The sequence below is a fragment of the Nicotiana tabacum genome, chromosome 15 (assembly GCF_000715075.1).
Source record: "Nicotiana tabacum cultivar K326 chromosome 15, ASM71507v2, whole genome shotgun sequence".
NCBI classification, from domain to species: Eukaryota; Viridiplantae; Streptophyta; class Magnoliopsida; order Solanales; family Solanaceae; genus Nicotiana; species Nicotiana tabacum.
In genome coordinates this window covers 33,489,104-33,513,620 of record NC_134094.1, presented here as the reverse complement: position 1 = coordinate 33,513,620, position 24,517 = coordinate 33,489,104, and the positions used below count along the sequence as shown (strand labels likewise).

Sequence of the window (24,517 nt, the reverse complement as noted above, 5' to 3'; positions counted from 1 at the left end):
AAGGCATTGCTTCGAGGTCGAAAATGTACGACGCCCATCCCGAAGGTCAAACTTAAGCCAAGACCGAAGGGCTCGACCCAGTAACGAGTTCGAGCCAGTATCGGGCTCACAGACAAGAGCCGTTACAACCGCACCAAGAGAGAGAATCTTGGCGGGAATCGAAGAAGAGACAAATCATCATGGGTCCTCCACTATATGCTTTATTTTATTATTTTTTATAAATAAAGTAGCGACCCTCTACTATAAAAGATGGAATCTTTGTAAGCTATGGATATACTGAATACACTGGAACAAAAGATATCTCATTGTGCTTGTTTTACTTCATTTTACTCGTTCTTTCTGTTCATTATTCATACTCTCATAGTCAAGAATATTCGTATTGCTATCTCTCTACACGATTTATATCAAAGGGTATCACGTATCCTTAGAACCATACATAAATTTAACGTTATCTAATTTTTCGGGTAAACAGTTTGGCGCCCACCATGGGGCTAAGGATAACAGTGATTGTTTGAAATAAATCTGCAGTACACACCAGTTTACAACTTCAAATCAGCAATGGCTTTACCTATCGACCACGAAGCCGGCCTTCAAGATGAAACCAACAACTTGGCACCCGGGGGCGGAAGGCCACTTGACGATGGCACTGAGGCTCAAATCGAAGTACCCGAAATTCGAGCCGAAGTATCATTGGATGTCAATTCACAAATAGCTCTGAAGGCGAATCAGCGTTCCGAACCGGAAAAAAGCATTCTAGGCGGTACTCGATCCGTAGATTGAGACACCCATAACACGGGGGAAATCGGAGCCAGCTTACGTATGATCTTCGAGATGCTACATGACTAACAAGTAGCGATAGCCCAGTTACAAAGCCAAACTCATATACAAAGCAGGTCGGATCCCAATCCACTTAGAGAAATCACCCCCAGAACGGAGCCCGCCATAGTGAAATCAAACGAGCAAGAATCGGGGACCACTGCCGAAATTACTAAATTGCTCGAGGAACTCACAAAATGAGTCAAAGCCAATGACAAGAGAGTGGAAACATACAATACCAGGGTCGATCAAATCCCGGGAGCTCCACCAATGATAAAAGGGCTTGATTCGAAAAATTTCATACAAAAGCCTTTTCCTTCAAGTGCGGCCCCAAAACCAATCCCCAAAAATTCTGTATGCCCGAAATTCCCATATATAACGGTACGACCGATCCTAACGAACATGTCACCTCTTACACATGTGCCATCAAAGGTAACGATTTGGAGGACGATGAGATCGAATCCGTGTTGTTGAAAAAGTTCGGGGAGACCCTCTCGAAGGGAGCAATGATCTGGTATCACAATTTACCGCCAAATTTCATCGATTCGTTTTTCATGTTAGCAGATTCATTCGTAAAGGCACATGCTGGTGCCATAAAGGTTGCAACAAGGAAATCAGACATCTTCAAAGTAAAGCAAAGGGGTAATGAAATATTGAGGGAATTCGTATCCCGATTTCAAATGGAACGCATGGAATTGCCACCGGTCACAGACGATTGGGCCATACAAGCTTTCACCCAAGGATTGAACGAGCTAAGTTCGACAACATCACGTCGGCTGAAGCAAAATTTGATCGAGTATCCAGCAATAACTTGGGCAGATATACACAACCGATATCAATCGAAAATTAGGGTCAAAGATGACCAGTTGGGAGCTCTGTATGGACCCGTGCATCAGAACAGGACAGCTACTAAAAACCAAAGGGAGATCAACAGAGAACAAAGGTTGAACAGAGACCGATATCAACCGTACGTCGCAGATCGGATAAACAACGGTTCAACACGCAATACAATTTGAAACAATCGAAGGATTGATCGAGGGCAAAATTCTCGGGGACTTATGAGCAAGAGCGGCTTTGATAAATATGCTGATCCTATAGAAGCACCTCGGTTATCAGAGTATAACTTCAGCATTGGTGCATCCTCCATCGTGTCAGCTATCGGACGCATCAAAGACACTAAATGCCTCGACCCATGCAGGTCGATCCTGCCCAAAGGAATCCCAATCAAATGTGTGAATATCATGGCACCCATAGCCACAGAATGGAAGATTGCAAGCAACTAAGAGAGGAAGTAGCCCGCTTATTTAACAAAGGGCACCTTCGGGAATTTCTGAGTGATAGGGCGAAGAACCATTTTTAAAACAAGGATTTCGGCAAGCAAAACGAGCAAGAAGAACCGCAGCACGTCATTCACATGATCATCGGCGGGGCCGATACCCCTCAGCGACCAATGCTTAAACACACTAAAACAATAATTGTGATGGAAAAGCGATCTCGGATTCAAGATTACGTACCCATAGGGACTTTGTCCTTCGATAAGGAAGATGCAGAAGTAGTCATCCAACCTCATAACGATGCACTGGTAATATCCGTACTTATGAATAAAACTAAAATTAAGCGTGCGTTAATCGATCCAGGTAGCTCGGCCAACATCATCAGATTGAAGGGCGTAGAACAGCTCGGCCTACAGGACCAGATCGTACCCGCAACTCTGGTTCTAAACGGACTCAATATGGAATGTGAAACCACTAAAGGCGAGATAATCCTACGAATAAACATGGCCGGAACCATCCAGGAAACAAAGTTTCACGTGATCGAAGACGATATGAGATACAACGCCCTTTTCGGAAGGCCGTGGATCCACAACATGAGAGCTGTACCTTCGACCCTACACCAGGTCCTCAAATTCCCAACATCGAGAGGTGTCAAAACAGTGTACGGAGAACAACCGACCGCAAAAGAAACGTTCGCCGTCGAGGAAGTGAAATCAATATCCTCGCCTTCGCCAATAAAGTTATCGGGATCAGAAGGAGAACGGGACACCAAATAGCAATCACAGATGTCGGCTTCGACCCAGCCAGATAACCAGAAGATCGAAGAAGATGATGATCAAAGGGTCCCTCGATCTTTCATGATTCCCGATGATTCCGACGCCACTAAATCAACAATTGAGGAACTAGAGCAAGTCACACTAATCGAGCACTGGCCCGAGCGAAAGGTATACTTGGGAACGGCGTTGAGCCCCGAACTCAGGAAGAAACTTGTTCAATTTCTAATCGATAACATTGATTATTTTGCCTGGTCCTATTTAGATATAACAGGGATCCCACCGGACATAACAACGCATCGGCTAAGCTTGGACCCTAGGTTCAGACCAATGAAGCAAAATAAAAGACCCCAGTCCAAGAAAAAGCACGCATTCATAAAGGACGAGGTAACCAAACATCTCAAGATAGGGTCCATTCGGGAGGTGAAATATCCCGAATGGTTAGCCAATGTAGTTGTAGTGCCTAAAAAAGGGAACAAACTTAGAATGTGTGTGGACTATAAGGATTTGAACAAAGCATGCCCCAAAGATTCCTTTCCGCTGCCCAACATCGATCGCATGATCGATGCCACGGCCGGCCACGAGATCCTCACTTTTCTCGATGCCTATTCCGGGTATAATCAAATCCAGATGAACCCGGAGGATTAGGAAAAGACTTCATTTGTCACCAAATATGGAACATATTGTTATAATTTGATGCCCTTCGGGCTAAAAAATGCGGGGGCTACTTACCAACGCCTAGTAAATAAAATGTTCGAAGAACAAATAGGTAAATCAATAGAAGTTTATATTGATGACATGCTAGTTAAGTCCCTACGCGCAGAGGATCATTTGACCCATTTGCAGGAAACGTTCGAGATTTTGAGGAAATACAACATGAAGCTCAACCCCGAAAAATGTGCTTTCGGAGTCGGTTCAGACAAATTCCTCGGCTTCATGGTGTCAAATCGGGGAATCGAGATTAACCCCGATAAAATCAAGGCCATCAAAGACATCACCATCATAGACAGCGTGAAAGCTGTACAAAGGCTAACGGGACGGATTGCAGCCTTAGGCCGATTCATTTCGAGATCATCAGATCGAAGTCACAAATTTTTCTCTCTGCTCAAAAAGAAGAACGATTTCGCTTGGACCCCGGAATGCCAACAAGCATTAGAGGAACTAAAACAATATCTATCGAGCCCACCACTACTTCACACTCCAAAAACAGACGAAAAACTTTGCTTGTACTTGGCAGTATCAGAAATTGCCGTAAGCGGTGTCCTAGTTCGAGAAGAGCAAGGTACGTAATTTCCCGTTTATTATATAAGTCGGACCTTAGGAGAAGCGGAAACTAGATATTCGCACCTAGAAAAATTGGCACTTGCACTGATAAGCGCCTCTAGAAAGTTAAGACCGTACTTTCAATATCACCCCATATGCGTATTAACCACGTACCCGCTTCGTAATATTTTGCACAAGCCCGAACTATCAGGCCGATTAGCCAAATGGGTCGTCGAACTCAGTGGGTACAATATCGAATATCAACCCCGTACGGCCATCAAGTCTCAAATTTTAGCAGACTTCGTGGCCGATTTCACGCCAACCCTCGTACCCGAAGTCGAAAAAGAACTCCTGTTGAAATTGGGTACATCATCAGGGGTATGGATCCTTTTTATGGATGGGGCTTCGAACGTGAAGGGGTCCGGGCTAGGCATAGTTTTTAAACCACCCACGGGTAACACTATTAGGAAATATATTAAAACTACCAGGTTGACTAACAACGAGGCCGAGTATGAAGCCATGATTGTAGGTCTCGAGCTAGCTAAAAACTTGGGAGCAGAAGTCATTGAAGCCAAATGTGACTCTTTGCTGGTGGTGAGTCAAGTAAACAAAACCTTCGAAGTTCGAGAAGGTAGAATGCAAAGATATTTAGACAAACTACTTGTCACTTTGCACTATTTCAAACAATGGACTTTATGTCATGTTCCACGAGAACAAAACAATGAAGTCGATGCACTTGCGAATTTGGGATCGTCGGTCGAGGAAGGTGACTTGAGCTCGAGGACTGTCGTCCAACTCTCGAGATAGATAATCGAAGGAGGTCACGCCGATATAAATTCTACAAGCTGAACCTGGGATTGGAGAAATAAGTATATTGAATACTTAAAGAGCGAAAAGATCCCATCGGACCCTAAATACTCTAGGGCCCTACGGACTAAAGCTGCTCGATTCACGTTGGCTTCGAATGGAACGCTATATCGAAGGACATTCGATAGACCGCTGGCAGTATGCTTATGTCCGGGAGGTACCGATATCCTACGGGAAGTGCACGAGGGCACTTATGGGAATCACTCCGGTGCCGATACATTAGTTCGAAAAATAATCAGAGCAGGTTATTATTGGACCGATATGGGCAAAGATGCGAAGGGATTTGTTCGTAAATGTGACAAATGTCAAAGGTTTGCGCCAATGATCCATCAACCCGGAAAGCAACTTCACTCAGTCATATCCCCATGGTCGTTCATGAAATAGGGAATGGATATCGTCGGCCCTTTGCCATCGACCCCAGGTAAAGCTAAATTCATTTTATTTATGACTGACTATTTTTCTAAATAGGTTGAAGCGCAGGCGTTCGAGAAAATAAGAGAGAAAGAAGTTATAGACTTTATTTGGGATCATATCGTATGTCAATTCGGGATACCCGCCGAAATAGTATGTGACAATAGGAAACAATTCGTTGGCAGCAAAGTAATAAAATTCTTAGAAGATCACAAAATAAGAAGGATACTATCAACACCATACCACCCCAGTGGGAACGGACAGGACGAATCAACGAACAAAACTAACATTCAAAACCTAAAGAAGAGGTTGAACGACGCTAAAGGAAAATGGAGAGAAATCCTGCCCGAAGTCCTTTGGGCATATCGGACAACGTCAAAATCCAGTACGGGGGCGACCCCATTCTCCTTAGTATATGGGTCCGAAGCATTAATACCAGTCGAAGTCGGTGAACCCAGTACCAGATTTTGATTTACGATGGAAGAATCAAATAACGAGGCTATGAATACCAGCCTCAAATTATCGGACAAAATCGATATCCCTATGGGGCGGCATGCCCTGAAAATCTGCTGGAAATACATCTGGGAATTCTCTCACTACTGGAATCGACTCAACGATAAATAAGCCTCACACCCCTTCTCAACCATCCGTTGAGCCTTAATAAATGACACAACTCTGCTAGGAACATAATCCAAAGTACCCTTCTACTCCAACCGTGGTAAACCTGCATAGCCAATGTCACCGTCTTGGTGTGACAATCCAGAATAGCATGATAGGGTGACAACCAGTCCATGCCCAAGATAACATCAAAGTCTACCATACGAAATAACAATAGACCAACTCTAGTCTCAAAACCACCAATAACAACTAAACACTCTCGATACACATGGTCCACAACAATATAATCTCCCACAAGTGTGGATACATAAATAGGAGAACTCAATGAATCACGGGATATATCCAAATACGGAGTAAAGTAAGATGACACATATGAATAAGTGGATCCCAGATCAAATAAGACTTATGCATATCTACGACAAACCAGAACCATACCTGTGATGACAACGTCTGAAGTGACTAACTCCGCCCTACCCAGAAAAGCATAGAATCTGGCCTAGCCTCCCCTTCTAGGGCAACCTCTACCCGCCCGTCCCCCACCCAAAGTTGGTTGTGCGGGTGGAGCAGCAACCACTGCCTGCGAAGTGTATGGACGTGACTGAATCCATGGAGCCTGAGTAGTCTGTGAAGGTGCACCCCTCCTGAGTCTGGGGTAGTCTCTCACCATATGATGGGTATCACCATACTCAAAGCAAGCTCTCAGTAGGCATGGATGCTAAGCCTGGTCGGTTGGACTGGCCGCTGAAGGCATCCCATGCAGGAGGTGCACTAGAAAGTGACTGAGCAAAGTGTGCAACCTGAGACCTCGGAATAACCGGAGCACCACTAGAAGCTGGAAGTGCTGAGTGAACTAGACAGCTCACATAGCCTCTACCATGACGAGTCGTAGCTGCAGCGTGGCAACCACTAAATTCACCAGTAACTCGAGGCCTTTTGGCCTCCTTATTCTTTCTCTCTCTCTCACAGCCTGTATACCCTCCAACCTCTGTGCAATCTCTACCACCTGTTGATATAGGGTATATGTGTCCAACTCTCGAGCCATGCTGGACCTAATACCATAGTTGAGCCATTCAATGAATCGGCGGACTCGCTCCCTAACTGTAGAAACCAAAGTTGGTGCATGTCTGGATAAGTCACCAAATCTAACAGCATACTCTGACACTGACATAGTACCCTAGCACAGTTGCTCAAACTCCATGCGCCATGCATCTCGAAGGGTCTAGGGAACCAAGAACATCTCTTAAAACTGAGTCCATGTAAGTGAAGTTGCATCGGCTGGGTTAGCCTCCTCGTAAACCCACCACCAGTGATATACTTCTCCTAACATCTGGAATGTAGTGAAAGTAACTCCGCTCGTCTCCATAATACCAATGGTGCGGAGAATACGGTGGCACTTCTCTAGAAAATCCCATGCATCCTCTAAAGCTAAGCCACTAAAAGTAGGAGGATAATACTTCTTGAACCTCTCAAGTCTAAGATGTTCCTCCTTAGATGCCAGTGCCCTAACCTCGAGCTGAACCGGGATAACAGGTTGTACAAGCATAACCTCTAGGACCTGATCAACATGGACCTGCTGCTCTGTAGTACGGGCCGCGGGAGTCTGAGCTCCTCCCCCAGCCTGAGATGTGGCTGGTGCAAGTGGAATCAACCCCGCCTAAGCTAAGGTACCGAACATGCTTAAGAATTGGCGAGGGTCTCCTAAAGTGCAGGGGTGGCAACATGTGCCTCGAGTTCCTATCCCCCAATTGGAGCTACTGGTGGCTCTTCTATCGCAGCTCGGGCAGGTGCTCTAGCTGCACCACGTGCCCTTCCTCAGCCTTTGCCCCGGCCCCTCGCAAATCTATCAAGGGGAACGAGTGTCTGATCATCGGATCCAGCAGTGCGTGTCCTCACCATCGTGAGAGAATAGAAAGTTAAAGATTTTAGATTTCGAGAACGACCAATTCGCACGATAAGGAATCAAAGAAGTAGAGTTTTTCCAACAGTTCTGTAGCCTCTCGAAGATAAGTACAGACGTCTCCGTACCAATCTACAAGCCTCTACTAAACTTGCTTATGACTTGTAACACCTACAAACCTAGAGCTCTGATACCAACTTGTCACGACCCCAATTTTCCCTCTTTAGGATGTCATGAGGGCACTAGTCTCTAAGACTAGGTAAGCCTAATATCAATAATACATTAATAGAAATAAATCAACAGAAATACTAAAGCAAGACTGATAAGCTCAAATAAACTTCCAAATATGATCACAACCATAACTCTCCCAAAACCGGTGGAACTGAGTCATAAGCTCTATAAAATAAACTAGAATGTCTACTACAATACTGTCTGAATGAGAAACACAACAAAGAAGAAAGATAAGGAAAGGTGACTCCGAGGCCTGCGGATAAGGGTGTTCAAAACCGAATCGAAACCTTAAACTGAACCGCAAAAGTGGCTTAATGGTTTATTGGTATCGGGTTATCGGATTACCGGGTGGTGAACGGATTGAAATTTTATTAGTAACGAGTTATCGGTTTGGGGGCAGATTATTCAATTTTCTTATCGGATAAACCGTTAACCCGTTAAGAATTTTTATATTATATATTTTTATCCATATGTATATAAAATATCCCTTCCGCTTATCCACTATTAGAATTTAGAAATCCTAAAATTAAAATTCCTAATTTCTAATAACTATTCCATCGTTCTTTTAGGATGTCCAGACAAATACTATCATTACTGTTGATGTTTGGGTGGAATACTTTGGTTTTGGAGGCAACCTACAAAATGCACAAGCCAAAATAAAGTAATGTAGAAAATCCAATACTGGAGCCACGTGCCTTGAGACAACTAAAAAATGACAAAATACGCAAGTAAACTAGCTTTTTGCTGGTATTTACTTGTAACACGAAGGACCAAAATAGGCCTCTATAATACAGATTCAAATAGGCTGATAAACCACCGGATAACCACCCAATAATAGCTAAACTGATACCAATCCGCCTTATATCTTATCGGGTGTCTAGTGGATTAATAAATTTAAAAGCCGATAACCGATAAGCCGAACAATTAAGAGTAAATAACCGCTCGATCCACCCGATAAGCAGCTCTACTTGCGGATGCCGAGTAGGAATATCTTGAAGTCTCTAGATAACAGCTGCAATTAAACACTAACGTCCAGCACGAGCAGACGTACCTGGATCTGCACAAAAATAATATGCAGAAGCGTAGTATGAGTACACCACAATGGTACCCAGTAAGTATCAAGTCTAACCTCAGTAGAGTAGTGACAAGGCCATGTCAAGACACCTACAATAACAACAACAACAACAACAACAACAACAACAACAACAACAACAACAAACCCAGTATGTTCCTAACAGGTGGGGTCTGGGGAGAGTAGTTTGTACGCAGACTTTACCCCTACCTAATGCAGGTAGAGAGGTTGTTTCCAATAGACCCTTAGCTCAGTAAGGGTAAGAAGAAAAAGAGGAAAGCAAGGAAGGAAGAAAGAAGGAAGAGAAAAGAAAAATTGAGAGATAAAGGATAAGTAGTACCAAATAATAGCAATAGGAAATACAATATCTGAGGCGAACAAAACCACATAACATAATAAAAATCTAAGAATATGAAGGGACATGCGTGATACTAAGACTATCGATGAACAACTAAAAACTACCCACTAACCTTCTACCTTAATCATCGACCTCCACACCCTCCTATCAAGGGTCATGTCCTCAGTGAGCTGAAGCAGCGCCATGTCCTGTCTAATCACCTCTCCCCAGTACTTCTTAGGCCTACCTCGACCTCTTCTCAAACTCTCCATGGCCAACTTCTCGCACCTCTTAACAGGAGCATCAATGCTTCTCCTCTTAACATGTCCGAACCATCCCATCCTCGACTCCCGCATCTTGTCCTCCACGGAGGTTACTTCCACTCTGTCCCGGATAGCTTCATTCTTAATCTTATCTCTCCTGGTACACCCACACATCCATCTCAACATCCTCATCTCTGCTACTTTCATCTTCTGCACGTGGGAGTTCTTGACTGGCCAACACTCAGCCCCATACAGCATAGCCGGTCGAACCACCACTCTATCAAACTTATCCTTAAGTCTTGGCGGCATATTCTTATCACATAAAACACCGGAAGAGAGCCTCCACTTCATCCATCCCGCTCCGATGCAATGTGCGACATCTTCTTCAATCTCCCCATTACCTTGGATAGTAGGCCCGAGATACTTAAAACTCGCTCTCTTGGCAATAACTTGAGCATCAAGCGTTACCTCTACGTCTGCTTCATGGGTCTCGTCACTGAATTTGCACTCCAAGTATTCTGTTTTGGTTATACTCAGTTTGAAACCGTTAGACTCCAAGGTCTGTCTCCAAACCTCCAACCTCGCATTAACTCTGCTTCGTGTCTCGTCAATCAACACTATATCATTGGCAAATAGTATGCACCAAGACACCTCCCCTTGGATGTGTCGCGATAGTACATCCATCGCCAAGGCAAATAAAAACGGGCTAAGAGCCGATCCTTAGTGCAACCCCATCACCACAGGGAAATGCTCTGAGTCACCACCCACAGTCCTCACCCGAGTCTTAGCATCATCATAAATATCCTTAATCACCCTAATGTATGCTACCGGAACGCCGCTAACCTCCAAACACCTCTACAGGACCTCCCTCGGGACTTTATCGTACACTTTCTCAAGGTCAATAAACATCATATGCAAGTCCTTCTTTCTCTCCCTGTACTGCTCCACTAATCTCCTTACCAGATGAATCGCTTCCGTAGTCGAATGCCCCGACATGAATCCAAACTGATTCTCGGAAATAGACATGCACCTCCTCACCCTGGCCTCCACCACCCTCTCCCAAACCTTCATAGTGTGACTCAACAGCTTGATACCCTTATAATTGTTGTAATTTATTATGTCTTAGTAGGTCAAGACACTTACTAGGACATAATAAACAGAATGAAAATATTATAATGTGAAGTAATAGAAAGCGCAGAAATAAATGATACGAACAAGTAAATAACATAGACTAATGACATAATTGTAAGCATATGGATAACATAAAGGAAGCAAATAAAGAGAACCACAATAGTCAACTCAGACAAAACTGATAAGACAAGGAAGAATAACATAACAAGAAGTGTTTTACAAATAACTCTTTTCAACATGAGATGCACAATAAGAATTATACCAATGAACCGCCTCGTATACAACAAGAATCACAACTGAGGTACCGCCTCATATACAACAAGAATCATAAACGAGGTACCCTCGTATTCATATTTCTCAATTTCAATCATAATTTTTTCTTATACCGACGCGTGAGCCTTACATTTAAATAGTTTTGAAAATATTTTTCTTGAAATAACTACACGCACTTTAGCCCCACTTTATGACGTCGCGTGGTTTCAAGTAATTTCCCTTACTAGCAACATGCATATAAGTCCTACCTTATGATGCCGCATGCATATTAACCCCTATCCTTATACCGCCGCATGCGCATCGATATCACATCACAATAACAACTCACGCCACAAGTGCCCATATGCCACAACTTGCCAATAATCAATAATATCAATATGTTCACAACAATAGCCCATGGCTCAACCACAATGTGTACAAGAATATCAACAATAACAATGAATGTAAATTTCTCAACAAGGAAGATATCTCAACAATTAACAATTTCGCCTAAATGTGATAACGGCTTTCACAACCTCAACACCAATAACTCAACAATGAGTGAGATAATCTGTAACCACGATATCAAATAAGAATAAATTTCAATAGGAGAGATAATATGCAACAAGGACTTCAAACAAGGATAAGTCAATAATGGAAGAGATAACACGTAACAATGACTTCAAGTGAGGATAAATCAACAATAAAAGAGATAACATGTTGCAATAACTTCAAATAAGCAGAAGCCAACAATGGAAGAGATAACATGTAACAATGAAAGAGGAACCAACTTCAACTAAAGCATAAGAGCAATGTACCAAGGAAGATGTAGAACAAGTGTTAACAAAGTCAAATAAGGCATGTAAGGTTATACTAACACAAGTAAGAGTAGATTGACTATGAGAATTTAAAACATGATATGACATTTCAATTAAGGCATGAAAAGAGTCTAATCAGCCTAAACCAGTCAAATACCACATACAACAGTATACCTACTCGTCATCTTGCGTACACGGCTTTCAAATAGCACAAATAACACAATCAATCCCAAATCCTAAGGGGTAGTTCTCACACACAAAGTTAGGTAAGATACTTACCTCAACTAGGCCAACTCAACCCTTGGAAATAGCTTTTCCCCTAAAATTCGCCTTCACACGGCTCAAATCTAACCAAAATTGACTTGATATCATCAAACAATGCAAGGGAAAACAATTACAATAGACAAAGCTAAGATCTTTACACTTTTTCCAAAAAGTCAACAAGAGTCAACTTAGGGCCCGCCAGGTCAAAACTCGGATCCAAGGATAGATTTCGACTACCCATAACCCCACGAGTCTATATGTGTGATTAGTTTTAAAATCAGAGTCCAAATCGACTCTTAAAACTCAAATTCTTATTTTTTTTCAAAAACTTGACAAAGTTTCACAAATTTTCACTTTGATTCATATGCTTTTGATGTTAAATCTAAGATATATTGATGAAATATAGTTAAAAATTATTTAGGATCACTTACCCAAAGATGGACATCTTCGCAAAAGCGACTGTTCGCAAAATCGACCCAAGCCCCAAGCCTGCTAACTTCGCAATTGCGAAGGGGCCAGTCGCAATTGCGACATCAGAGACCCCCTATCACCTTCGCAGTTGCGAGGCTGGTGCTCGCAATTGCGATAACAGAGCACCAACAACACTAGCAATTCTATTTTCAGTTCAAATCATTCCGAAAATATGTCCAAAACTTATCCGAGCCCTCGGTGCTCCAAACCAAATATTCATACAAGTCTAAAAACATCATATGAACTTGCTAGCACAAAAATAACATCTAGAACTACGAATCGAACACTAAAACGTATGAATTTCAAAGTAAAGTTCAAGAACTACAACAATTGCAACTAAGTGTCCAAATCCTATCAATTCAACTCCAAATGATACCAAATTTTGCAGACAAGTCTAAAATCATGATATGAAGCTATTAGAGCCATCAAAATACCATACCGGGGTCGTTTTCACAATAGTCAAAATTTGGTCAATATTTCTAACTTAGGCTTCTAAGCCAAGAATCAAAGGGTCTAAATCAACCCGAAATCTTTCCGAAATGAAACTAATCAACCCCGTAAGTCATAAAACCATAAACACGTGTGAAGCATCAAAAGAGAAAACGAGGCACAATTGCACAAAATGACCGGTCGGATCGTTACAACACCCTTTGGTGTTCCAATGTATGCATATAAATAAATATATTGAGAATCATGTTGTAGACACTTGAAAGAAATAAGAAAACTTTCTCCCTTGTCTCTCTGCATTTCTTGCTTTTATTTTTTGTATTATTACCTTTTAAGCGTAATTTCTTATTTAATTACTAATTAATAATTATTATATAGATTTATAGTAATCGTACCTTATAAGTGACCTGATTGTGTAAATAATTTATACACCATCACTACATCAAACTTTAATTCAAACAAAAAAAGACGGCAGGTTCAATTATCAGATCTTCACTAGGAATGAAAAAGAACAAAGAGAACTTGAGAATCCCTCCTAGCATTATGTTTGTTTTGTGTTAAGCACTTTAACTACTTCTAAAAAAAATAATATTCCAAAAAAAAAAAAGAAAAAAAGAAAAGAAAAAAAAAAGAGAACGTGAGAATCCCTCCTACTCCTAGCATTTTCCTTGATCCATCATCCATCCAATTTCTTTATTACTCTCTCAACTTTTACTACCTATAAATCTTACCCCTACTCTTTCTTCTTTCTGCTGGTGCTGATATTTAGCTTGACCAATACAGAACCCTAATCATCCGCTTCTATCATTTTCTTCTTTGCTTAATCAAATTTCATCTCTGATTTGATCGAATATACAATAGCAGCAGCAGCAGCAAAAAATGGATGAAGAATATGATGTGATTGTGCTCGGCACAGGTCTAAAGGAATGCATCCTTAGCGGTCTTCTATCCGTCGATGGTCTTAAGGTATTAGTTATTGAATTTTTGCCAGATCGGTATTCCTTTTATTAGATCTTCGAATTTATTTCTTAATCCCTTAGTTGCTTTTTTGGTTCGTAATTTGTTGTTGTAACTTCTGTATAGGATCTGATAACTCTGACATTTTATGATGCAAAGTTTGATTTGTATTATACCTGGTTTGACCCTTTTCTCAATGATCTTCATTGTCAAGATAAATTAATTGTAAGGATTTAAGTTTTATACACTGATAGTGTAGAAATGTAATTTAACCTGTAATAGTAGGATAGTTACCATTTTTATAAGGTTACCAGTTAGTGTATATTATAATTATTTGGGTGCAATTCTGTTATGAGATCTGATTATATAAGTATCTTTTGCACTGCATATAGAACTTAAACTCTTAAACTAAAGACAATCATTTCACTTGGTAATATGCCATATGAGGTATTATTAGATAACACTATCATTTTAAAAGCTACCTTCGCCTACTAAGTCATGAGTACTAAATATTTGAGTTAACTAGCGCGTGTAAATTGGAGATGAACGCTATTATGCACACAAGCTTCCTGTCCTAAAATCTATGCACATATGTCGTTGCGGGTTTAATCTTTTGAGTTTATGTACGTACAAATGCAAGAGAGTAATCAACTTTAGCCCCAAGGCTTTGGTATAGTGGTAAGAGGGCAACACATGATGTGTGGGTTAGGCGTACGCCATGGGTAGGAATCGTATTGGGGACAAAAGCCTAGTATTTAAGTGGAGAAGGTAGAGGGGCAGGCCCATTACATTTCGAGTTTCAAACCGTGTAATTTCTCTCTTATAAGAAAAGAGAGTGATCAACTTTACCTGTGGATTGGGTGGTAGAACTTTGATCAAGTCAATTTTTGGTTGAAAGAAAAGAAAAAAGGAAAGAATATGTTCTTGGTATAAGGGCCTTGGAATATGTATTTCAACTTAAACATGCTTAACATTCTTTTTTTTATTTACTTCAGTTGTCCAGTGATTGAGTAAGGCTTATGTCATGTTAATAGGTTCTGCACATGGACAGAAATGACTACTATGGAGGAGAGTCAACTTCCCTCAATCTTGTCCAGGTAATTTTCTGCAAATCTCGAGCTTGATTTATTTGTTCTATGTGTTTCTCCTATTTGTCTGATAAAGAGTTATTATGTCTCAGCTTTGGAAGAGGTTTAGAGGAAGCGACAAGCCTCCAGCTGAACTGGGTTCTAGCAGGGATTTTAATGTTGACATGATCCCCAAGGTTTTCCCCTTTTTCTTTTGACTATCTACTTCATGGAAACAAAACCTTCCATTATTTGTGATGTTCTAAATCGTTCTTTGGAGCAGTTTATTATGGCAAATGGTGCTCTTGTGCGGGTGCTAATTCATACCGATGTTACGAAATATTTATACTTTAAAGCAGTTGATGGCAGCTTTGTGTATAACAAAGGAAAGGTATAGTTGTTTTTCATGGATATAGTCTTTCACCTGTGTGGTGCAATTGCGACATGTTGAATTTTAGAAAAATTTTGGACAACTTTGTTCTAACCTAGAATATTGTTACACCTGATGAAATAGGTCCACAAGGTGCCAGCTACTGATATGGAGGCACTTAAATCTCCTCTGATGGGCATTTTTGAGAAGCGGCGTGCTCGGAAATTCTTTATTTATGTTCAAGATTATAATGAAAGTGATCCTAAAACACATGAAGGGATGGATCTAACTAGAGTTACAACAAGAGAGCTTATTGCGTATGCTCTTAATTTTTTGCTTTCTATTTGGTGTTCAGTTTCATTGGTTAATTTAGATGCATTTTCGTATAATATAAGTTCCTGGTCTGATTTTTTTTGTGTGCCTATTGTCATACTTATTAAGATGTTCAATTGATGGGCATCTGCAAAAGAATTAGTCTTGCTTATAGTTATGTGATAATTTTACAGAAAATACGGTCTTGATGACAACACTGTGGACTTCATTGGTCATGCATTGGCACTGCACAGAGATGACCGCTACTTAGATGAACCAGCACAGGATACTGTGAAAAGAATGAAGGTGAAACACATTCTTTTGCTTTTGAATTCTCCTACTAATGTTTAAGGTTTCTGTGTGGATATGTGAAGTTTTTGTTCTCTATAATATAACAGCTATATGCTGAGTCTCTTGCTCGCTTCCAAGGAGGATCACCATATATTTATCCTTTGTATGGATTAGGAGAGCTCCCCCAGGTACTACTTTGAGTTCATGATTAGATTTCTTGTCTTCTTTTAGTGATTTTTTAGTTTCCCTCATGTTAATACTTGTACTTTCCAACTTCTTTTTCTTGAATATTACTGTTGTTAATATCTGTTCTGCTAACTTAGGCATTCGCTCGACTGAGTGCTGTGTATGGTGGGACCTACATGTTGAATAAACCTGAATGCAAGGTAGTATCTCCGCTCTGTATCTTATATATATATATCTGTGTGATTATGAGTCCTCTGAAGATAATATACACACACACACACACACACATATATATATATATAGATTATAAGTCCTCTGAAGATGCTATCTTAAAATGCTAGGTAGAGTTTGATGAAGAAGGAAAGGTCTGTGGTGTTACTTCAGAAGGGGAAACTGCAAAATGCAAGAAAGTTGTATGCGATCCTTCCTACTTGCCCAACAAGGTAAGTGTTTTACTACCTGTTCACTTAAATGCTCCGTTGCCAATAATTAAATAGGTTTCTGGATCTGTAATAGCCAGCATGATCTTTCTTGAGTGTAAATAAGGATAGATCATTGATACATGATATACAATGTTTCGTAGAAATCTGGATTTTACTTGGTTATAAGTGAAAGTAGAAAATTACTCGTTGTGAGGATAAGTGACCTGTTTATTTAAGTGGTCGGATGAGTTACTAAATCCAAGGCATGCTGCTCATTGCAGGTGAGGAAGGTTGGCAAAGTTGCAAGAGCAATCGCGATTATGAGCCACCCAATTCCAAATACCAATGACTCTCACTCTGTGCAGATTATCCTACCTCAGAAGCAGTTGGGTCGCAAATCAGACATGTAAGTATCCTAGTATGTTAGATATAAAAATTTTACTTATATTCTCGGGGTTGAGCTGGAAATTCCAAATCATTTGCAAATAGAGTGTGTTGGCCTTTGAAAGCCTGCTCATTTATTCAATTAAGCATGCATATGTGACAACTTGATTCTTACTTGAGTAGTGAAAGTATTTCATCGTGAAAGCCTGTTCAATGGCGTTATGTTCATTTGATAAAAGATTATTTGTTTCACAATTTGCACAAATAGAACTATCTTTTTATATTTCATTTAATTATTTTTCCTTATTTTGCGAAATCTCACATTTTCAAAAATGCCCCTCCCTCGTTCAAGATTTGCTTGGAGGCAGCAAAAATTCCACATTTAGCATTATTAGGTGTCTGCACTACCTCTGATTCTGTTGGTGGAGGCAGCGGGTGTTGTTGTGGCACTTGACATGTGTTTTTAAATAAGTTCAAGCTGTGTTTCAGTCTTTTAGATGGGTTGGTTTCAGAATTGGCTAACTTTTCGGATGGAGTATGCCTATCGGACTGTTATTTGAAGACGTTGACCTAGTTGATTAATTTTTTACTGGGTCCTGAAGACTGGATGCTTTCCTTGAAAGGCTTGGTCGAACCTGTCGCTAGATTCAGACTTGTTTTGCCGAAAACTCTTAGAATTTAGAACTAAAGTCTCTTACTTATGCTTGAACATTTGGTTCTTCAGGTACCTGTTCTGCTGTTCTTACACTCATAATGTTGCTCCAAAGGGGAAATTCATCGCATTTGTCTCAACAGAGGCAGAAACTGATAACCCAGAGAGTGAACTGAAGCAGGGCGTCAATCTTCTAGGGCCAGTGGATGAGATCTTCTATGAAACTTATGACAGATCTGAACCTGTCAATGAGCCCTCCTTGGACAATTGTTTTATTTCAACTGTGAGTCTTAAATTTTAGTTTGAAAATCATACTTATTCAGAAAGATAATCTATCATCAATTTACTTTATTCTCTATTTTGAACAGAGCTATGATGCCACAACTCACTTTGAGTCGACTGTAGATGATGTGCTCAATTTGTACACCAAAATAACTGGAAAGGTATGAGTTAGTATTTACCTCAGTTTGGTCTTTCCACTACATACTCTAGAGATTACTAGGGCAGATCTTATTGTCATTGCGACAGCTTCTATTTTGCCTATGAACCCTTGAAACTTTGAATTTCCAAAATACTAGTTTATACTTGTGAAAAGTGGCTTAAACATTTTACCATTTTACTGCCTGAACATGCACTGTCTAAGAAGTATGTTTTGCTATCATTAGATGTTACATTGCAAACTTTTACTTCCTTCAACCATTTTTTTGTGATATTACATTTAGTTTTTTCTGAGTTTGCTGTTCTCTCTAAGAGCCTTGAGGTACCTCTGAGTAAGTCCTTTTACTGTTAAAAAGAAAACCTTTAGGAGGAGTAAATGGAAAGAAGAAAAGAATACTATTTTCATAAAGTAGACACTCATTTGGCACGTTCAGACAAGGAACAAGTTGCTCTGTCCCAAAAACCCTTGTGCTTGAATCTTTGAGACAGAGGGAGAGGACGGAGGCTACAGTTTAGTTTCTGGTGTGGCTTTGGTTGTTTGGCACTTGTTTAATCAAGGAAAGAGACCAAAGTTGAATCAGTTGGGCAAGTTTTGTAGAATATCTGTGTTCTTCATTCTCCGTGTGTTGGAAATTTAAAGGTATGGATGAAAATTGACATTAAATCCCTCTTCTTGGTGATAGAGGGGTATATTCCACAAACAGCTGATAAGTGAAGGGCCTTATAAGGACATAACTTAACTATTTAAATAACATCAAAATGTCGTTTTCTTTCTTTTTCTTTATCAATGAGCAAAGTACTTGCTTTGATGTTGGTGTATGATAATCACTTTAGTTTAAAAAAGTACATTTGATGCTCTACTAATTTGTCATAGTATCTACATTTTTGTTGCAAGAGTCTTCTTGTGTCCTCCAGTTTTAGTGTGGGAGAGGGGGGCACGGGAGTGTAGGTATATGGGTTGCTGTACCAGTGCCCACAGAGCTTTTGTGCTGAAACTATCCTGGTCAAAATGTTCTCAAATTGTAGATGTACCATTATTTTATCAAATGGTGATTTTCCTTCGCAGTAGCTACTCTCTTCCTGCCACCAGAAGTTAAAAAAGAATTGGGGGAGAGTTGGGAGGGTAATATGGGGCCAGAGAGAAAAAAGGACTCACAGCGTATTTCTAGTCACTAGATATCGTTTGGAAAGTGGTATAATTTGTAATAACTGTATTGAATTTTGAAGGACATAACTTAGTTGACTCAATTGCATATCTTTTTCAGGTTCTTGACCTCAATGTGGATCTAAGTGCTGCTAGTGCCGCCGAAGAATGAGAAATTCCTTACTGCTGTACTTGCACACTATGTGATGCTGAATCCTTTGTGTCAACGAGATTCTCATGCTTTTGCTGTAGAAGTGGATTAATTTATAATGGGTTCTCTGTTATAACTATTGTTAAAATGTTTGTTTCTTCTATTGAACAAGCTTATGTAATGTTGAAATTAGTCACGGTTCTTCAACTTGGAGGTGCACGTAGAGTTCAGATGTTTAAAGTTGTTATTGACTTCTGGCTCCTTGAAGTTATGGAATTTCTCTCGAGTTGCTATGGTTTTCTGATTCAATTGCACCTTTTTACTTTTCGTGTTGCCCACAACAGATTGAACTAAAAGTTATAAACCCAAAAATGTAAACGAGAGTGAAATTGTCCCTTTTCCACTGTTAATGCTGTCAGTCGCTTTCTTGCGGTTGATATAACGGTATTTGTTCATACAATAGATTAATTAGAGGCTAAAAGTTTAGTGTCTAAAGCTTTAGACGTAAAAATAGCACGGGCTAGCTAGCTTTCGGGCCGGTCATTCAAAGCATTGAACCATGCATCAAATAATTCAATTGAATCAGATTAGGGAAGTTGTTCAATACGTTTCTGACCATTCTTTTCTCTTTCTTGGGTTGGTATATGTTTACCCTCTACTGTAAAAGTGAATGTTCCTCACTTTTACAAGGCTTCTTTACAGTTTAACAGCTTTGAAAGATGGGGGAAATGTTGTTGGCTTAATTTAATTTTGAGTTGAGTTGGTTGGCTGCGGGCCTAATTTCGCCGGCATTGCCCTCTTCCATTGCAGATTCTTGTATTTCTACTTGTGATAACTGCACAGCCATAGTAGAAGGGGATGATTCTTTATGTCCAACTTGGCTGGAGCCATTGACAGCTCTTCTTTTAGCCTTCTTAGCCCAAAAAACAAGCCCGTCTTGTATATGTTCGTCGAATATTTCTTTCTTGAAGGAACTTCCCATCTTCATTCATGCATCAATAGTACATTAGGAGAAGTTATAAGTAAAACATTTCAGACAAACCAAATAGTAAATATATGGTCGAGGATCGATCACCTGTGTGACTATTGCATACAGCGGCAGAGTACTATAACTGCAAAGGAATTGAGCAAACACCCTGCAGAAGCACACTATTAGATATGTCAATCTTTACTTCTAAATGCTGCATAGCTATTAGCTAGTGTTTGGAGGTTAGTCTTTAAATTGATGTTAAATCATCACTTCATTTTAATCAATAAAAAAAAATACGAGAAATTCATATTTTTAGCCGCTCCGAAAAATATATATTTATTGTATATATGCGTTTTATATACCTATAATATACAAAATTTATATACTGTTTGGCTAGCAAATGCAATTAGTTTACGCCGACCGGCCAATTAGTTTGTATTGCCCAATAACTATAGCGTAGTTGGTCTGGATGCTTTAATGGTAAGACATCTTGGACTCAGATAGATGTGAATGGTAAGCCCGGTGTTTGCACCAAACAAATGAATAAAGGACATCATATTAGAGTTTTTTCACTTAACGCTTAGATGACGTGTTGTCTCTTTATTTTTGTGACCCCCATGGTTAAATTTTCCTCTGCTAGAGGAGAAAGAAGGAGGAACTTACCCTATGACAAGTCTTGGGATGATATAACCAACTTGTCCCATAATGCAGGAGTTAAAATGATATTGAGCCTGTCAATGAAAAGAAACCCCTAAAGCAATTGTTACGTTAAGAGTTTAATGTTATGTTGTTAAGATCTACGTTGTGCAGACTCTCCAAAATGTAGCCATACCCGTGTCGGATCCTTCAAAAATGCACTACTTTTGGAGGATCCAACACGTATCCGGCCACATTTTCGGAGAGTTTGAGCAACATAGGTTAAGATTACCCAAATCCAGAAGAAAAATGCAATCTCAAAGGAGTTCTGGAAAAGGATGATATGAATGAGGAGTAGGACGATTCACGGCCTATGAAACCAGAAGTGGTCATCTGATGGCTTCACAACCAAATCTCCTTCAACTGCTACATGCTTTGCTGCAACCTCTCCAGCAAGTTGAGTTATCACATGCTCTAGTTTAGTTCCCACAGCTAGCAAAAGCTGCATATATAATACACAATCTTTCTTTTAGAATTTTCAGAGGGAAGCTAAGGATGTAGAAAACAGCATCTTTTGAACAATTGAATCTGAAGGACTATTCATATTCTAAAGGGGAGCCTAGGCGTAACTGGTAAAGTTGCTGTCATGTGACCAGGAGGTCACGGATTCGAGCCGTGGAAACAGCCTCTTGCAGAAATGCAGGGTAAGGCTGCGTACGATAGACCCTTGTGGTCCGGCCCTTCCCGGACCTATGTTGATCGGACACTCCGAAAATGTTGCCGGGTACGTGTCGGATCCTCCAAAAGTAGTATATTTTTAGAGGATCCAATATGGGTACGGCAGCATTTTGAAGAGTCCGCGCAATATAGCCCCGGACCCCGCGCATAGTGGGAGCTTAGTGCACCGGACTGCCCTTTGACTATTCATATTCTAAGAATGGTGACTAGCAACTATGTTCTGATTTCTAAAGCTATATATATTGCCATGAGGTACAAGCAGAGTTCTAATATATGTTCAATACTAAGGAGTCTATCTTACAAAATTTCTTGTCCTTCTATTAACACTTGAACATTGAACAGATGAAACAAATGGATCCATTTTTGATCTAGTATAATTATCCGAAGCATCAAGAAATAAGTTTGGACCATAATACTGCTAGTAGCTCAAAGGGACAAAGATTAGTAGTTTTTAATACTACTACTAATTACTTACACCAAAGGGAACAAATGCTATCCAAAAGTATGTGTGCCAGCCTACAAATAGAAATTGAGAGAGAAATAAGAAACATATAGATGGGAGAAAAAAGAGGGGGTGATGAATCAAAAATAAGTTGTTACTCTAGGCTCAAGATCAAATACATTTATGTTATATGTTGCACGGACTCTTTAAATTGCTGCTGCACCTGTGTCGGATCCTCTAAAAATGCGTTACTTTGGAGGATCCGACATGTATCCGGCGACATTTTCAGGGTGTTCGAGCAACATAGCTTATGATAATAAAGAAAAAGGGATGAAACAGTAAATGACATAGCTCACCATGAACATTAAGCAATAGGAACAAGACCACAAATACCCAAAGATACCAGCTGCACAAGTAAATGTAAAATTTCAGCAGGTTGAAACCTAAACAGGAACTAATTGCCCGTTTGGCTTAGCCGACTAGAAGTAATTGATAAGCATCAAGTACTGAAATGTAATTTTAAGTGCCGAAGCTGATTATATAAAGAATCTGTTACGTGTTTGAATAAAAATGTTAAACTGAAAATACGTTACATTAGGAAACTGAGGATGTTGGTCATAGAGGAAAAAACACGGGTAACCTCAAAGCATTGGCGGATCTACATGGAACTATACCCATTGTCTTTGAACGTGCTTAGTAGATTTACATAGACAGTATCGAAAATTTTAGATAAGTATTGAGAGAGCACCCATCACTAAATTCGTTTTTCCTTTTCTTTCGGAACTTTTATCAGCGAGCACCCATGACTTTGAAATCTTGGATCCGCCACTGCCTCAAAGAGGAGCTTCCAAGTTGTTAGTACAAAAGATGGGAAAACTTTTACTTTAATTAGGGAAATATTTTTATGTTGATAAAAATTTCAAAATCTATGAACAATCTAATACATGATTCCTTGTTTTTTTTCCATTTTGTTCACTTGGTAATCATTGTTCAACTCACCTAATCCCAACAACTTTCTTGAAATCCGCTTCAAGTACACGTATCATATACTTGTGAAAATTGAACTTCGGATTCCCTTTGTAATGAGTCTAAGGTAAGATTAGCAAAAGTTGAGCTTCATCAGATAACTAAATATATTAAACGACTATAACGTGTGCTCAGTGGCGGAGCCACATACACCAAAGGGGTGTCAAACCGACGCCCATTCGCCGGAAAATTTCATTATATAGCTAGGTACTTTCTTTAAAAATATGTTTATATACTATATAATGACACCCTTTGATTTCTTGATGAGCTTATTTCTTTATGTTTTGACTTCCCTTAATGAAAATCTTGGCTCTGCCACTGCGTGTGCTTAATGTAAATGTACCATAATGAAGCCGAGCCTCAACGTTGTATAGTCTGATTTTGTGACAGATCCAAAAAATTGCTTGACGAAAGAATGCTGAGAATCAAGAACAAAAATAGAGATTTGTAAATGCATAGAAGCAGAATCTGAAATATGCAACTTGCTGAAATACACAACTGGTCATTCTCCTGAATTGGTGATATACTAAAGAAATTGTACTTACATATACCGACAGTATAAAAAACTTAAGACAATCGCTGTAATGAACCTGCTGTAAAAAAGTAAGAACTTTGTTTTTGCTTCATACCAACTAGTAAAGCATGGTCTTAGTTTAACTACCATACTTGAGTAATAAGACATCGAATATACACACAGACATATACACATCATCAACGCATATATATAAAATTGAAAATAAGCATTAAAGAATGGAAGGGGAGCCTTGGAGAAACGGTTAAGTTGTCTCCGTGTGACTTATAGGTCACAGGTTCGAGCCGTGTAATCAATCACCGATGCTTGCATCAGAATAGGCCGCCTACATAATATCCCTTTGGGGTGCGGCCCTTTCCCGGACCTTACGTGAACGAGTAATGTTTTGTGCACCGGGCTGCGCTTTTTAAGCATAAAAGGATGCTTAAGAAAGAAGACTTCTCCACTTACCAGCCAACTTAATAAAGTTGAACTTTTGCCAAAACCTAGAAACCGGCCCTTGACAAAATCATGGTCTTGGACATGTGTAACTTTGGAACGAATTACTGCAGTCACAATATATCCTCATTAGAATGATGTAAAAGAGAAATTACT

The 24,517-nt window shown here is 40.0% G+C and overlaps 1 protein-coding gene and 1 pseudogene across 1 annotated transcript; one reads left to right on the top strand and one right to left on the bottom strand.

Annotated features, from left to right (window-relative positions):
* Positions 1-13,985: 13,985 nt before the first annotated feature.
* LOC107774472 (guanosine nucleotide diphosphate dissociation inhibitor 2-like) lies at positions 13,986-19,784 on the top strand (the record flags this gene model as incomplete). Its single annotated transcript, NM_001325182.1, is given in 13 exon segments — positions 13,986-14,171; positions 15,197-15,259; positions 15,343-15,426; positions 15,513-15,620; positions 15,744-15,916; positions 16,106-16,217; positions 16,310-16,390; positions 16,526-16,588; positions 16,730-16,831; positions 17,092-17,216; positions 17,919-18,129; positions 18,215-18,289; positions 19,550-19,784. Coding segments are annotated over 13 exon segments (1,335 nt in total). The 3' UTR covers positions 19,601-19,784.
* Positions 19,785-20,180: 396 nt separating this feature from the next.
* On the bottom strand, positions 20,181-24,470 carry LOC107804763 (MLO-like protein 1; annotated as a pseudogene).
* Positions 24,471-24,517: the final 47 nt, after the last annotated feature.